General features: G+C 48.4%; 2 protein-coding genes and 2 non-coding genes across 4 annotated transcripts; 2 read left to right on the top strand and 2 right to left on the bottom strand.

The window, feature by feature from the left end:
- Positions 1–12,216: 12,216 nt before the first annotated feature.
- Positions 12,217–12,375, bottom strand: ACHE_21329S (uncharacterized protein; the record flags this gene model as incomplete). The annotated part of the gene is made up of 1 exon (XM_043275400.1): positions 12,217–12,375. The coding sequence occupies one exon, from the start codon at positions 12,373–12,375 to the stop codon at positions 12,217–12,219; it is 159 nt and encodes a 52-aa protein (XP_043134393.1).
- A 1,235-nt stretch (positions 12,376–13,610) lies between these two features.
- On the top strand, positions 13,611–13,684 carry ACHE_t20030A. Its single transcript has one exon. It is a non-coding gene; the product is annotated as a tRNA-Asn (tRNA).
- A 411-nt stretch (positions 13,685–14,095) lies between these two features.
- On the top strand, positions 14,096–14,477 carry ACHE_21328A (putative quinol monooxygenase; the record flags this gene model as incomplete). Its single annotated transcript, XM_043275398.1, has 2 exons — positions 14,096–14,117; positions 14,188–14,477. 2 exons carry the CDS (start codon positions 14,096–14,098, stop codon positions 14,475–14,477), a joined length of 312 nt encoding a protein of 103 aa, XP_043134392.1.
- A 218-nt stretch (positions 14,478–14,695) lies between these two features.
- Positions 14,696–14,769, bottom strand: ACHE_t20029S. Its single transcript has one exon. It is a non-coding gene; the product is annotated as a tRNA-Asn (tRNA).
- Between the last annotated feature and the right edge of the window lie 1,855 nt (positions 14,770–16,624).

Raw genomic sequence — 16,624 nt, 5'->3', positions numbered from 1 at the left:
ATCGCGAATGGGTCACAGTGATCCAGGGAGTTAATGCTCGTGGCTGGGCGATCCCGCCATACATCATTGTCAAAGGTCAATATCACCTTCTTTCTTGGTATCAGAATAATCAACTACCAATGGATTGGGTTATCGCTACATCAGAAAGCGGTTGGATAACAAATGAACTCGGCTTGGAATGGATCAAGCACTTTGACAAATACACAAAGGCCCGAACAATCGGTCGTTATCGTCTCCTGATCCTTGATGGCCATGAGAGTCACCACTCAACCGACTTCGAGCTTTATTGCAAGAATAACAACATTATTACACTCTGTATGCCTGCACATTCGTCCCATATCCTTCAACCTCTTGATGTCGGATACTTTAGCCCTTTGAAGATTGCTTATGGTAAGCATATTGAAGGGCTGATGCGGGCGCATATTACCCATGTCACCAAAGAAGATTTCTTTCCTGCATTTTACGCCGCGTACCAAGCCACCATGACAGGAAAAAATATTGAAGGTGGTTTTCGAGGGGCTGGACTTATCCCCTTTGACCCTGAGAGGGTAATATCTAAGCTTGATGTCCGATTCAAAACGCCAACACCATCAAATTCACGACCGAGTACCTCCCATAGCTGGGTCTCTAAAACGCCAAATAACCCAATTGAAGCATCATCCCAGACAAACCTTATAAAACGCCGAATCTCTCATCACCAAGATAGCTCTCCAACATCAATATTGAATGCTGTTGACATCCTTGCGAAAGGCACGACGAGAATAATGCATAAGATGGATTTGATGGAAGCAGAGATTCATGATCTTCGGGCGGCAAACGAGGCCCTTAGCAAACGCCGGAGGGCTAAAAAAACACGTCTAAGGAAAGGAGGGTCGCTTTCTATACTGGAAGCTCAGGAATTAGGGGATCAAATGGAGGTTGAGGTGCAACTAAAGGAGGAAACACGCATTAGGGCTGGTCGGCGACCACGGACTGAGACACGCGCGCGGCGCTGTGGCAATTGCGGAAAGGCCGGACACAATGCGCGTTCCTGTCAGATAGTAGTAGAGATGTCTGAGGAAGATGATTCTGAATAGTATTAATGGAATTTTAGTGCATTGGTGGAAATGTTGGAGTTAACATCGCGGCGGAGCGATTTCGTGTTACATTCGCCCGTGTGTTACATTCGCGTGTGGAGTACGTTATAATCTTGAAAACGCAAAAGTACAGGTGTAATGAATATTACCTAGAAAAGTGATGTACTAATTGAAAACTTTCCGTCTAGTCTCCCATTATTATTATTATTATTATTATTATTATTGTTCATACACGCATCTGTCAGCCCTATAGGCCGAGTGGCGGCAGGTCCTGCGGGGCAGCCGGGTAAGCCGCCGTAATGGTAGTCGCTATGTACATCGTCGCCTTTATACACATATCCTGATATCTCATTCCGCATGTCGTATATCCCGTGCTACTGTTTTTGTACTGCTGTTCCCATGGCCACGAAGGTCCATGGGCCTGTTGGATACTATCTCGTTTCCTTCCCTACTTCTGCAAGCGTTTTAACCTCAGCTGCACTATGCTGCCAGTTGCTTCGTGTCCGTTGTTGTGACTCGGTATGTGGTTGGTAGAGTCTGAAACTGGCTTAGGAGGCCTGTGTCAAGCATAAAGCGCACTGCCTTCGGTACCAGGTCTGGCCGTGTTAGGTAGGCCCGGTAATCCAATTCCCGCCTTGACCCCTGTGTAAGATGGCGCATTCGGGGCCCTGCCTGGTTTGTGCAGTGGAGGAGAACATGGCGTGTATCTTGGGGGCCACGTCCGCAAGGGCATTCAGTCGATTCCATAGCGTTAAAGGTACCAAGATAGCTGGCCAGCGCAATCTTCCCAGTCTGCATTTGAATGAGGACTGATGTGGCGGCTCTCCGTAGGCCTTGGTATAGTTGCATTGGTGCTTTTGAGGGCTCTTTCCATAGACGACGGAGGGAGTTCCCGTGGGGGAAGCGGCCCATTCAGTCTTCCATGCATTTGCTGCTTCTATGCGGAGGGTTCTTCGAGTGCTAGCCATGAGGGTAAACTCTTCCGCACCACTGGGTGCCGGGGAATTAGCAGCTTCTTTTGCGAGAGCATCAGCACACTCATTGCCATAGATGCCTTCATGACCCGGGAGCCAATAGAGCTGTATATCCCAGCCACATTCCTGTAGTTGAGATGCAGTGCGTGTAATTTCGCTCAGGATATATTGGCCTGAAGACCTTCCTGGAGCTGAACACGCTTGAATTGCCGCCTGATTGTCTGTAAAGATGATTGCGGTATGGGCCCGATGGGAACGTTGTGATGTCGGTCTGAATGTGTTGCCTATTTGGGTGAGAGCCATTTCTATGCCTCGCAATTCCGCTGCATATACAGTATGAGTAGCTGGGGAGCCAATATGAACTGCCTGGCGCCCTAGAGGTGAAACCACTGCTGCTCCAACTCCCTGTTCTGTCATGCTACCATCTGTGTATGCAATGATGTCAGCGCCGCTATGTAAGGCGGTTTGGTGAGCTGCTAAGGCATCTTCGCGGGTTTCTGCTATGTGGGATTCCAGACCTGACCACCATGGTGAGGTCACATGTGGGTGTATAACCTCCAGTCTGTCCTGAGAGATTGCAGTTCGCCGACCCCATTGTTCTAGTGGAGATGTCAGGGGGTCTTGGTCTGGGTTGGTAAACCATCGCATGCGTCGCTCCTGTGCATTCCTTGGTGCTGGTCGTTGGCCAGAGCGGCGTATCTCAATGAGGGTGGTCATAAGGGGAGAGGTGGCTACCCGGAGATATGATTCTTTAGCCGCACGCTCCAATGCAATCATCGGAGGAGGTATGTTGAGACATATCTCTAAAGCAGCTCGAGAGGTCGTTCTAAATGCGCCGGCAATCCTATAGAGGGCCCTGTGCTGGATAGATTCCATGGCTTTCCTAGCAGCATTTTCTGCCGCCTTGAAGCCCCATCCAGCCCGTACAAACCATGTGGAACAGGCAAATGTAATCTGCGGCCATAAGACTGCTGTGTACATTTGGCGGAGATGGGATAGGGTGATTCCCCAGGTTGATCCTGCTATGGAGCAAAGCGCTGCTATCATTTCAGTTGCTTTGACTTGGGCGTGTTCAACTTGTTTCATGCCGGTGAGATGCTGGTCTAGCTGGACACCGAGGTAGCGAAGGGTAGGCACTGGCTTAACCTCTACCCCTTGCACTTTGACTGAAGCATTGGTTGAGCTCAAGGGTCTAGGAACGCCTCGGACCTTCCGCCACAGATGTATCAGACCATATTTTGCTGGGGCAAACTTGGAGGCATGCTGGGTTTCCCACTGTTCTGCTATTTTGTGTATTTGCTCAAGGCGTCGACAGTTAGTCGTAGCAGCCCGGCTCCAGACAAGTATGCATATGTCGTCAATGTAGCCAGTGATCAGAGCTCTTCCAGGGTAAGCCTCATGTATTTGGTCGATCAGATCAGCATTGTAGAACAGGTAGAGAATTGGAGAGAGAGGTGAGCCTTGAGGTATGCCTGTGTCCGTGGTAAACTGGCCCGTCGCACCTTCTATTAGTAAAATATCTGTGATGCGGTGGCGGAGGAAGCTTGCTATCCAGTTAACAGCACTGATTGGAACCCTTCGTTTTCGGAGGTTATGAATCAGGCGTTTATGTGCAGCGTTGTCAAATGCACCACTAACATCCAGGGTAAGCAGTGTGGCTACCAATGCGCCAGAACGCCAGGATGCATGGACCTGTTCCAGCAGGAGATGAATAGCATGTTCACATGATCGTCCTTTACGGCCACCAATGTGGGTGTGTGGTAGGAGACTGTACGCTTCGACCATATAGCTTATGCGAGTTGCAATAACTGCTTCTAATGCTTTCCCAACTGTGTTGAGCAGTGCGATGGGCCTGTACGCCTTTGGGTCTGTATAGTCAGGTTTCCCAGGCTTCCGCAATACCACTGTAGTTGACTTTCGGAAGTGCTCTGGGCAGTAGCCCAACTTCAGGCAAGCATTGAACAGGTTAGTGAGATGGCCTAGGAAGACTGGAATGGCTAGAGCGCGATGTAGGGTCAGATTCGGTATACCATCAGGACCAGGAGCCTTGTTTGGCGCAGCCCGTTGGATTGCCTGACAGACCTCCTTCTCTGTGATGGCAGGCATCGGTAGTGGTTCGGGGTATTCATAACCAGGGATGTCGGAGAGATCCGCTTCAGGAGGCGGGGGAAATAGAGTCTCCCGCAGTGCCTGTGCTTTCCTTTCTGGAGTTTCATATGTTTGATTCCCTGCGTGAAGAGTTGGCGTATAGGTTGGTTGAACGCCTCCGCGACGGCGTGCCCAACGGGCCAGTTTCCAAAATCCTTCTATTGATTCAGTTGCGTCCTCCACACGGGCACGGTGATTGTTCCGGCTCAGTTTAGCAGTTTCTCGGCCTAGTGTGTGCTTGGCCTGACGGAATGCCTTGATATCTTCCTCCTGGCCAGAGGCAGCCCAGCGTCGTGTGCGGTTGACATTGTTGCGTAGTCTCTTTAATTCCGGGGGGTATCCTGGGCGGGAGTAGGGAGTGATCCTGGCTGTAGGGACAGTGGTCTCCGCAGTTTGCTGGATGGTTTTAATCAAGTGGTCAACTGTGGCATCTATCTCCTTGGTGGTGGTTAGGGGGCATATAGGCTGGAGGTCTGCAGCCAGTGTCTTTAGGAAGGTGTCCCAGTCAGCTTCTCGCCACTGCATCTTTAGCTTCTCTGGAGACTTCTGCACAGGTATGTCTAATTCTGTGAGAATCGGTATGTGGTCTGCTGCATGCATCCAGTCCCGTCGGTCTTGACAGCGCACCAGGAGATCTGTTACCTCAGCAGTGGCCCATGTCAGGTCAATTGTAGTTTGGTGACTCCCTCTGCCTGTATGTTTCTCATATGTAATAGTGCCTGGCGGTGTAAGCAGTTCTAAGCCATGGACTTCAGCTATCCTGATGAGATCATCTGCTTCCTCATGGCGGTGGTTGTAGTCAGGTCGGGCCCACATTGGGTGATGGAGGTTAAAATCGCCCACTACCATATGTTTTTGGTTGGGATATTCAGCCAGTGCATTGTGCAGAGCTCTCATGACACTGGGTTGGCCTGTCACAGGGCTGGGATTGTATGCGTTATGAATATGTATGGGGCCTATTCTTGTGTGAAGTGTCAAGGTGCTCAAGTCCTTTGTACGGTGCTTTATCGCCCACTTCGTTGGATCCAGTGCCTTACTGACAAAGAAGCAGATCCGTGGCATATTGGCCACATCAGTGTCCTTGCCAGTAGGCTTGATCAGGAGGTGGAAACGGTTTCCAAGCATTTGGGAATATGTGGTCACTTGGTCTGTGTGTCTGTTGATGTAGGGCTCCTGGATAGCCAGGATCTCTAGGTCGCGCACCTCTTTCTCACCAAAGAGGTGTATCATCACTCTCTCACGTGATTTCCAGCAGTTGGCCTGCAGGATTCGAATTCGTTTAAGGTCCATTATTGTTTACAGTTCTTCCTCCATTGGGTCTTCATTGGAGTGAAACTGGCTTCGTTCATCACCAGACTCTTGACCATGGTGCTGATTGTAGCTTTTGTGTCGGTTTCGAGTCTGTCTGAGTACTCTTGGAACAGCACCAGTACCTGGGGCACTGAGGGCTCTTGCTCTAGATTGCTGGCGAGGGCCCTCCCTGAGCTGTAAAGTTTGCGTCTGGGCATTTGTCTCCATTTCTAGTTGGGTATCCGCCATAACACTGTTTAGCTCAGGCTCGTCCTCTGTGCGAGGTCTTTTATTGCTCTTCCTGGGTCGGCCTGGGCCGCGGCGTTGGGTGTGGTGCTCTGTGGCTTCTGCAGGGGTGGGATTTTGGCCTTGTCTCTCCCCCGAAGGGGCTTCAGAGCCAAGGGAGATTGGAGCACTCTCATACCATCCACGTCCATTTGCTCGGTTTTGGCGTGCAATCTCCACCCGCTCCACACGAGCTGGGCAGCTGCAGTCAAAGGCAAAGTGGTCCTCTGAGACCTTCTCACTTCGCTTAGTGTTCTGTTTCTGACAGACTGCACACTGAGCCTTAGTGCGGTCTCTTGCTGTAGGGCAATTCTGAGAGGAATGGTTTTGTGCACAGTATGCACATGAGGTAGGTCGCTTGCAGTTTCGGGCTATGTGGCCATATGCTTGGCAGTTGAAGCACTGCTGAATCCGATGAGTCTGGTCGTAGTATTCACATGGGTGGTCACGGCCATCAAGTGCCAGACCAAGCAGTATGGCAATGTTGGCAGCTCGATCATTATCAAACTCAACAATCAGCTTGGATGTTTCTGGCTTGTGTTCTGCAGTGTGACGGGGGCCAAGAAGCCATCCAGTATATGTGATCATTGTGGGGGCAGAGGCCAGACGCCCTAGGTTATCAGCCTTAATGCGAGCTGGTGCGGCTGCTAGGTCAAGATGGCAGCTGACGCCATTCATGACAACACGATAAGTCCTTCTTTTGATGGTTGCATCGTCTCCAAAGGCACGGCACCAGTCTTTTGCTGCTCTGGCCAGTTGTTCCACATCCTCAAGGCTCTCTGCACGTAGGACAATGTCCCCGCTGGGGAGGATGCGGCCTGTAGAGACTGACCGGTGGGCAATGATAGTGTTATTTGATTCCCTAATAGCACGGTTTGCTCGCTCCACAAGTCTGGCCTCCTTCTGGTGGCGTAGTGGGTCCACAATTTGGTGATTAGTGCCCCGGATATGGATCTCCAGGTCTGCTTTCAGTGGGAATGGTGTTGCTGGACTGCTTGGCGAGGTGCTTAGTGTTCCATTTGTATTGACAGATCCATTGGTATTGCCCTGCATCCAGCCCGAGACCAACGAGGGCTTTGTTGATGTCAGGTGACTCGCTAGAGCCGCATCCCGATAAGATTTTGCATGGCCAGAGGGGCTAGACATAGGGGGGCTGCTGGTTGCTTTGGGGGGTTGCACTGAGTGCTGTAGAGTTTTTATCTCCTCTGTCTGCTTGTTTAACATATTTTGGATCTGTTGGAGCGCCTCTTTCCGGCCATCATGGTCGTCACTTCCATGGTTGCTGGCGCGGTCGCGCACCTTAGCTGCCAGGTCTTCAACTGAACTCATAAATCGGATGAATAGGTCCCTGGGAGGTAGTCCCTGGGTCCGGTCAGCGATTTGCCTCAGCTCTGCGGTTTCTGTAAGGATGGCAGCTGCATGGGCGCTTTCGTCGTGGTCTTTATGATTGTACGAGTGGTTAGGCCACGGAGATGCGGCTCCGACCACCCCTTTCTTCTTTGCACCCCCCATTGTCAGCGACAGCTGGGGAGAACAACGTCGAAAGTAGTATCAATCGATTCCGCGTGAAGTTAAATATAAGATTCGAGTTTTCCGCAATGCGGGAACTCGCTCAGAAGGTAGGGGGGGGTTCGCCACTGAGGAGTTGTTTTTTTTCTCTAGTCTCCCATATTATTTTAATTAAAATAATTCATATACGGAATTCTAGCACCCTTTCGGGTGAGGTATAGACTTAGGCTGCGGCAGCATCCAATAGATATCCGACTGTCAGGGTGCGGAGTCAGGTACAGGAATATAGTAGGAATTGATGAACAGGTCAAGATACAGGTCAGGCTATCTACAGGTTCATAGACAAGACGCAGCTCGAAGAGCTGCAACAGGAGTGGCTTCAGCGGGAAGAGAGATCTCCTGAGGGACAGTGCTTAGTGTCGTGCACGACCTACGGGCTTGCACCGTGACACCGACAGTATAGCAATACAAATATGCCAAGACTCGTGACTTAGAGGAAACTGCATAGATTATGCATTTTTCGCAGTATTTTGGAGTATTCAGTGTGTAGCAGACTGATTTACGAGGGAATCAGTCTGTAAACTATTTCTTTATTCAATGCATTTTGGCTGAAATGATGGCCAAGCTCTTTATTCAATGATTTCCGAGGAAATGAAGCACAATTAAAGAGCCATCACCACTGGCAGGCGTTGAGAGGATACCCCGCGCTATCTTTGCAAGCACGGTATACACGTGTTCATGCTCTTTCCAAAAGAGACGAGGGTGCCCCTTGGTAAGTCCTAGGGGATGAGTTAGCATTAGCATAGTATAATGGATTAGATGTGCTATCCTTCAGCAAGATATTGCGTGAATTCATCCTCTGGTTGATCCACCTCGGCTTGGAGAGAGGTCTGGGAATCCATCATAAGCTCAGGCTCGGGTTCGATAGGATCTTGAGATGCCTGGATATTTGCTGGCGCTACTTCAGGCGCTATCGCTACCTTGCTGCCTTACTTGATTCTACTTGTCTCACAGAACCTGGCAGGGCGGTATACCCAACGGCGCATTGTTATTCAGATCAGTGGATACTGACCATACAGTTTGTTATCTTAACCCTAATAACCACTTGCAGTTAAGGTTATATCTAGACGAATTCCCAGTGACTATACCCCGATATTAGAGGCCGGGATGGCGTAGTGGTAGAACGCCATCCGGGTGGTCACATACAGTGGCTCTCATTGGACAGTAGGGATTGAGGGGCTTCCTTACTAGAATTTAAGAGTCTACTGGAGTGACCGAGGTTCGAATCCTACACCGGCCATTATTCACCACGGTCGCTCGTCGCGCCCTACCAAAGTAGGGCGGGCCTGAGCTGGATGGGAGGGGAATACAGACAAAGTCATGTACTGACATGGCCTAAGGATATTGTGATATACTTATTACCTCTCGACCCGTTTTTGAAAGGTGTATCCGCAATGAGGGACGAGTCCCATATGTGGGTTAAGGAAATGGCTTTGGATCTGTCTGTATATTAAAAACGAGACAGTCTGCAAATCGGGTACAGAAGACCACGGGCTCTATATCCTGTATATAGATAAAAATTTGTGGCCATGCCCAGCCACCTACAGTGACCTGCTGCCAATCGGCCCATATGGCTGACACATGCGTGAACTGAATTATACATACATACATACATACATACACACCCTACTACCACTACCAATTGGGATTCACTCGCAGAATAATGTGACACTTTTACGCTACTATGTACGGAGTACAGAGTGGTACAGCACTTTCCTAAAACACAGCAACGAAGGGAAGAACGATATCATTTACATTATTATTATTATTATTATTATTATTATTATTGTTCATACCCGCATCTGTCAGCCCTATAGGCCGAGTGGCGGCAGGTCCTGCGGGGCGGCCGGGTAAGCCGCCGTAGTGGTAATCGCTATGTACATCGTCGCCTCTCTACATACATCCTGATATGTTATTCCGCATGTTGTATGTCTCGTGCTGCTGTTTTCATACTGCTGTTCCCATGGCCACGAAGTTCCATGGGCCTGTTGGATACTATCTCGTTTCCTTCCTTACTTCTGCAAGCGCGTAACCTCGGCTGCGCTATGCTGCCGGTTGCCCCAAGTCCGTTGTTGTGACTCGGTATGTGGTTGGTAGGGTCTGAAACTGGCCTAGGAGGCCTGTGTCAAGCATAAAGCGCACTGCCTTCAGTACCAGGTCTGGCCGTGTTAGGTGGGCCTGGTAATCCAACTCCCGCCTTGACCCCTGTGTAAGATGGCGCATTCGGGGGTCTGCCTGGTTTGTACAGTGGAGGAGAACATGGCGTATATCTTGACGACCACGTCCACAAGAGCATTCAGTCGATTCCATAGCATTAAAGGTACCAAGATAACTAGCTAGCGCAATCTTCCCAGTTTGCATTTGAATGAGGACTGATGTGGCGGCTCTTTGTAGGCCTTGGTATAGTTGCATTGGTGCTTTTGAGGGTTCTTTCCATAAACGACGGAGGGAGTTCCCGTGGGTGGAGGTAGCCCATTCAGACTTCCATGCGCTTGCTGCTTCTATGCGGAGGGCTCTTCGAGTGCTAGCCATGAGAGTGAGCTCCTCCACACCATTGGGTGCCGGGAAATTAGCAGCTTCTTTTGCAAGAGCGTCAGCACACTCATTGCCGTAGATGCCTTCATGACCCGGGAGCCAATACAGCCGTATATCCCAGCCGTGTTCCTGTAGTTGAGATGCAGTGCGTGTAATCTCGCTCAGGATATATTGGCCAGAAGACCTTCCCGGGGCTGAGCACGCTTGTATCACCGCCTGGTTGTCTGTAAAAATGATTGCCATGTAGGTCTGATGGGAAAGTTGTGATGCCAGTCCACCTGTGTTGTGTATTTGAGTGAGCGCCATCTCTATGCCTCTTAATTCCTATCGATTATATTGGGGTCACAATCAAAGTGAATTCGGTATCCGGGATGCTATATCACATCATCACATGGCTAGAATATGTGGCTGACCTGAATCCAACCTCTTTTCGTGCTCCATTTGGCCCGGGTACAACTTTTCAGGGATTGGAGGTGCAAAGTTTCAAGATTTTTCTATACAGCATCCAGACGGAAAGAGATAATCCAATGCTGTCGGCCATTAAGCTATATTTGGAAGTATCTGCTAATTTTGGCAAGTCTGAGGGCAAAAGACCTGTTTTCAAGGCCTATACTGTCTGGATGGATAGCCTTGGTTGGTTTAAAAAGGTCCTAGGTCACCTCTAGACTTGTAAGCTCTTGACGAACCTGACTTGGCTCCGGCTTAACTGATGAAGAAACCAATAAACTTTTAGCCTACGATCATACTCTAGAATGCCTCGTCAAGCCAGATTATGAACCTTGGCTCGACCAAGCTCCTTGCGAAGACCTAATCGCCCTTAACCTGAAAGGCCCCATTCTGGGCCAATCCGAACCCGTTGAGGAGATTCTTCTGAGATCAGTGTAGAATATTTAACGCTTAAAAGCAATAGTTTTGCCTTCCACTTCGGTTCTATTGCTCCCGGGCGTCCCATGTGGACGTCACATCCAGGAGGAGAATTTCGACTCCGCTCTCAGTATGAATGGAAAACCAAGAAGAGCAATTTCTACCTGCATAAAATGGTTTAGTCACTGGTACTGAGCTGGTGGATGTGGTGAACGGATTTGATTTTGTGAGGGGTGCTTTTCAATAACGCTCGGGGGGCCCCAATACGCTGATATTCTGAGACATGTTGAAGGAGGGAAATTATAGGAAGCGACGGTTGAAGGTAATAGAAGAAAGAAGTCAGAGATGGTAACCAAAGTACTATAGATTGTGAGTCATTGGCTGTGTAGCTCCAGTGTCAGTAGTCTCCCAGTTTGGTAAGTTTGGCACCATCGTAGTAAGTTGCAATTACAATGGACTACGGAGTACCAATGGTGCCGAGAATGGTTTGTATTGCTAGTCATTGACGCATATACTCGGAATTTTGAAGACACTCTTCTGGGTCTTGTGACTCCGCGCCTCCGTATTGCTCAATTGAAGAGAATTGAATTCTATGATATTTACATTTTGGAGATAGTACAGTAAGAATAACGAATACAACATATGAGGAGTACGAATACCAGGAGAAAGAATGAAACCATTCTATAATTGTGGATGGATCGCTACTCGCGGAGGTGGTGGTTCTTTTTTCCCTCGGTTTCCGAATGTGTATATCTAAGTACGACATGCCGGATCTTCACGTAGATTATATGCAAAATACAGATTTAGCCCCAAAAATAATTCGATCGCTACCTTACGACTTCAAGAAAAAATCTCAAACAAGAAGCATACTAGCCGGATACTCCAAATACTTTTTCACCAATGTAAGGTAACAGCCTCACGACCATCAATCAGTCGGTGGTCATACGTCAACGCGGTATACATCATCTACACAAATCAGCAGGAAGATGATTATCGAAAGAAAAGGCTTGGACCTACCGGTAGAATCTCTGCCTGGCCATTAACCACAACGGGCCGTTCCTGGATTCCATATATACCAAGGACCGCGGCTTGGCGGCATGTTGATGATGGGAGTTCCGAAAAGAGATCCCCAGATTCCGCTGTTGCTGATGGTGAAGGTGCCGCCAGTCATGTCGTCCATGGTTAATTTTCCGTCGCGGGCCTGAGTAAGGAAATGAGTTATTGAGCTGCGATCAAGAGGTGACCCGAGCATATACCTTTTTCTCCCAGTTCCGCAATCCCTTGTTCAATGCCCACAACACTCCTGTTTTTGATATTCCGGAGAACAGGCGTCACAAGGCCTTTGGGCGTAGCAACAGCGACACTGAGATCGACATAATCGCGAAAGACAATGTATCGTCATTCTCGATGGCAGCGTTCATGGCCGGAATCTAGTTCAAGGCTAGAACAGAAGCACGAGCCACCGGGCCCATAAATTAAAGCTTCACTCCATGCTTGTCGGGAACCTCCTCCTTATATTGCTCCCGCATGGTGATGACCTGGGACATATCGATTTCATTGAAGCTCGTGAGAAATGCGGTGATGTTTTGCGATTCTTTTAGACGTTCCGCTGTGCGCATGCGCATTCCTGTCATTTTGACCTGGTACGAGGAAACGATCAATGAGCATTGCATAACTGACTAAGGGATATGGAGATATTAGTAACCTTGCTATCAGCACGGCTGCCTCTGTATGCGGGCATTGATTCTTCCTGAGATGGCGACAAGATACCGCCGCCATCAGTTGTTGTTGTTTCGGTGGTACATGTGCCTCTTCTATTTTCTCCTGCTTTTGTCCTATTGGATATTGCTACGCAGAAGGTTTTTTTAATCTTCTGTGGTTTCAAATCTTTTGCTGATGAGGCTTACTTCTCATCGATCTCGATGAGGGCTTGCCCAACAGTGACTGTTTCTCCCCATGCACTAGCAACTTAGTTACTGTTCCAGAATCAGGCGCATTCACCGCAACGTCAATTTTATCCGTTTCAAGTGAAGCCAGCTCCTCGTCAATTTCGACATGATCGCCCACTTGCTTGGTGTATGAGGCGAGGACGCCCTCAAATATAGATTCGGCCATTTGGGGGGCATTGACGATTTTTGTATTCGCATTTCGGGGGTTGGGGTACTGAAGCATCGCTGACTAGGTTATATTTCTAGATTTCGTGCTAAGTAATTTGGGAGCTGGAATGGCGCGTACGCTAAACGGGGCGTTCGAATGTATGTATTGATAGAGTATGCGGACGGTCGAATGCGCGATGGGAAAGCAAGACGGACTGGAAGTGCTCGAGATCGAGAAAGAACAGGAGTCATCATGGTACTTGAATGTGAGGATAATCCAAATTCCACAAAACTAGTCTAATCAGAGAGAATACCGATCAGTGCTGGCCGATGCTTTTTCGGCGACTTGTCGATTTGCCGATTCTGAGCATAGTCGACTTCTCGATGGCTATATACAGAGTTCTGACCTTCTGGTTCCTCCCTTTCCTTCCCCCCCCCTTCATCCATTCAGCTTTTTTGGTGACGATTGTGTTGTTTTGTATGCTAATCCTCTAGTGTCCATGCGCTTTGTTCCATGGTGAAAGCATCTCATTTATATCTGCGCGTAAGACTTGCATATTGACTCTTAAGGAGGCCACTGAGGGGTTTCGGCTTGCATTGTGCTCAATCATTTTTCGACTGAGATATTTTTAAATTCGTTACGTGTTGTAATTACGCGCTCTTTTGTGTATTGTCGTATGGAGCACAAGGATGTAGTTGCCTTCCGAACAATAGCTTTGTCTTAAAAAGTTGAAAACATATAATTTTTCTGGTTGGCCGAAAATTAAGAAGACGTCTCCGTGGCGCAATAGGTTAGCGCGTCTGACTGTTAATCAGGAGGTTGGAAGTTCGAGCCTTCCCGGGGACGTTATTTTTTGCCCATTTTTCTTTTTCTCCAACGCAAAAATCCATTCTAGACTTAAAGCACCCCGGATAGCTCTGCATATGCGCGAATAACGTTCTGTCGTTCCCCATCCGATTCGCCAATACAACTGTAAACTTCCAATACTCCGAGGTATACCCGCCAGTCCCGCGTTTCACCGTAGCCCAACCTAGGCAAGACGACATCATTGGCATCATAAAATCATAAAAAACCTCATCGGAGAACACAGAATTGGATCGCCCCACAATGTTCCAGTCAGTTACTCCATGGTAGGGCGAGTCTACTCCGTAGCTTCAAACCATATAAGAAACCTGCCCCTCCATCGACCCCTACATCCCACCTTCCCCGATTTCAAGCTCAATTGACAAAAAGAATAACACACATTAAACCGCCAAAATGGTCTACAACATCGTCGTTCGTACGTCATTTCCATTTCCATCACCACCAAACCCTCCAAACACCTCGCACTCCATACTGACCTAAACCAGACATGCGCGCAAAGCCCGACCAGGAGTCCATCCAAAAGCTCCACGCCAAACTCCTCGAAGCCTCTGCCGTCTACTCCAAGGATCACGAAACCCTCTCGTGGTTCGTCATGCAGTCCGTCCACGACCCCCAGGACTTCTGCATCGTCGAGCGCTATCTCCACGAGAGCTCGCAGAAATACCACCTTGAGAACCCCTACTGGAAGACCTTTGACCCCTACGTGATTCCTCTGCTTGAGAAGGAGATGGACTTGCGCCGCTTCGAGGAGCTTGTTCCTGAGCAGGGTGCTTAAATTATGGGATTTGGTTGTGAGGAATTTGCGTCATGATCTTATAGTTAGAAGGCATAGAAATCTTGCATCGTTGATCGATCGGCAATTCCATCCAGACGTCGCTGTATAACCGTAGATTCTATTGAACATGCCCTGAAAAAAAAAAGAAAAGAAAGAAATCATCAAACCAATTGCTATGCTAGCTAAACAGCTACGAAAAAGAAAAAGCAAAAAAAAGTCGTCCCCGGGAAGGCTCGAACTTCCAACCTCCTGATTAACAGTCAGACGCGCTAACCTATTGCGCCACGGAGACGTATTGTTAAGGGACTCGGCCTTAATATAAAGAACCATATGGCAATGCAATGTTGCAAGAAGCTGCTACGCATAAGCCATGATCTAGTCGGTAATATAGCGAGGCTTGTCTTAACATATTAGGTGACCTTCTTGTCCACATACGTTTGCGCGCTTCATGACAAATTCCATGGCGTGACGGAAAAAAAGAAGACTGTGTCGGCTTTGGACACAACTCTCCGTGGTAAATTCGTGGTAAATTCAAATCCAATATCGGTTCGGGTAAGCGCCAATCAGAATGCAGTTTTGAGTTCTGCCTTACTTTGACGCCTACTCCTCCTGAAGGTGCGAGAATTATTTTTTTTTTCATCCTTCCAACACATGATTTCTTAGATTTCTATGCTTTGAAACGCTGATTGATAATGGATCCTCTTTCTGGTGCAACAAGTGTTATCGCAGTTGTCCATTTATTTATTTATTATTCATTTAATCAAGTTTATTGTCCATACCGAGCCCTAGAGCTATGACAGACCATCATTCGTGGACTCGAGGTCAGTGGCTATTCTACAGTCTCTTGTCCCCATAGGTTCCTGAGGCGTTAGCCCCCTTCTATCATCTTTCCGATCCTTTTCCTCGCCCCAGACCGCCTGTATGCGCAGGGCTTTTGAGCACCGTGCTCTCCTTGTGTTTTGGAGCAGGATGGGTGCGGCCTAGGCTGACTCTCAGCCTTGGGCTACCCTCCCTGCTACCCCTCTCCTGTTCTAACTGCTTCCTCCAATGCTTCCAGTTCCCATTCGTCATCTCTTCGGGCCCTTTCCGCCGTCTGCTGTAGGTGCGCCCGGGGTAGAGCTATGCTGGTGCTGGCTAGGAATTGTAGCAATGCCCTTGTAGCTTTGGGCTCTCCTAGGAGTCGTCCTTGTGGATATTCTTCTGCAGTGGTGGGTCTCATGACTCCGTTGTTCTCTAGGTCCTTGTAGAGCCTGTTTCGTTGGTGTCGCCATTCCCGACATTCAAAGAGAAGATGGTGTATTGTCTCCCTTGATATACCGCATCCTTCACAGGTTGCATCCTCCTGGACCTGGAGTTAACTACGATAAGAGACGGTTGGCTAAATATAAACCTCAATTTTCAAGTTGAACCCCCCGGAAGAGTACTTCGTTAAAACATCAAACATTTTCGTAGCGAAAACGCCATGAAAAAAATTGTCTAAAAAATAGCAAAAATCAGGGAAAGATTCATCCACATATATTATGACCTGGCATGTTTATTTCTAGTTAAATGAAGCAGGTTCGAGCTTTTATTGGCCGTATAAATCTTTCTCCCAGTTTAAATCGAATCATGCAGCCAAAGTATATATATAGGGTCCTACTAGTGCCACACCCCCCTTCGTTCCTGCTACACTCTTTTCCCGCTAATGCCACACCTTCTTTCCAAAAACGGCATAATATATAAGTCATGTGCTATAAATTCCCATTTTCGTACTAGTGCTAGGGTAAGATTATAGGGTTCAGTGTCAAAGCAGTAAACAAAGAATCGCGTATAGCCATTGTGATAGCCAAACCAGGCCCAGTATGGCCTTCAATCTTGTCAGTTATGAAAGCTCTGATGACGGCGACAATCATGAGCCATCAGAATCCACCATCATCATCCCCAGCGAACTGCATACCCAGATTCCACCTCCACCTGTTAATGAGACTTTTTCCTTCCCGAGACGCTGCAATGAGATTCCTTAATGACTTCACTAGCTGTCATGGATACTCACTGACAACTAAGAACTCAAAGAAGCACAAGTCAGACAATGTTTTACACTGTGTATATCTGCAATGCAGTCATGGAGGGGAGTACAGGTCTCAGATTGATGAGGATCATCGGGTTCG

The sequence above is a fragment of the Aspergillus chevalieri genome, chromosome 2 (assembly GCF_016861735.1).
Source record: "Aspergillus chevalieri M1 DNA, chromosome 2, nearly complete sequence".
Taxonomy (NCBI): Eukaryota; Fungi; Ascomycota; class Eurotiomycetes; order Eurotiales; family Aspergillaceae; genus Aspergillus; species Aspergillus chevalieri.
The sequence above is the reverse complement of the archived record's forward strand: the minus strand, read 5'-3'. Positions and strand labels throughout refer to the sequence as shown.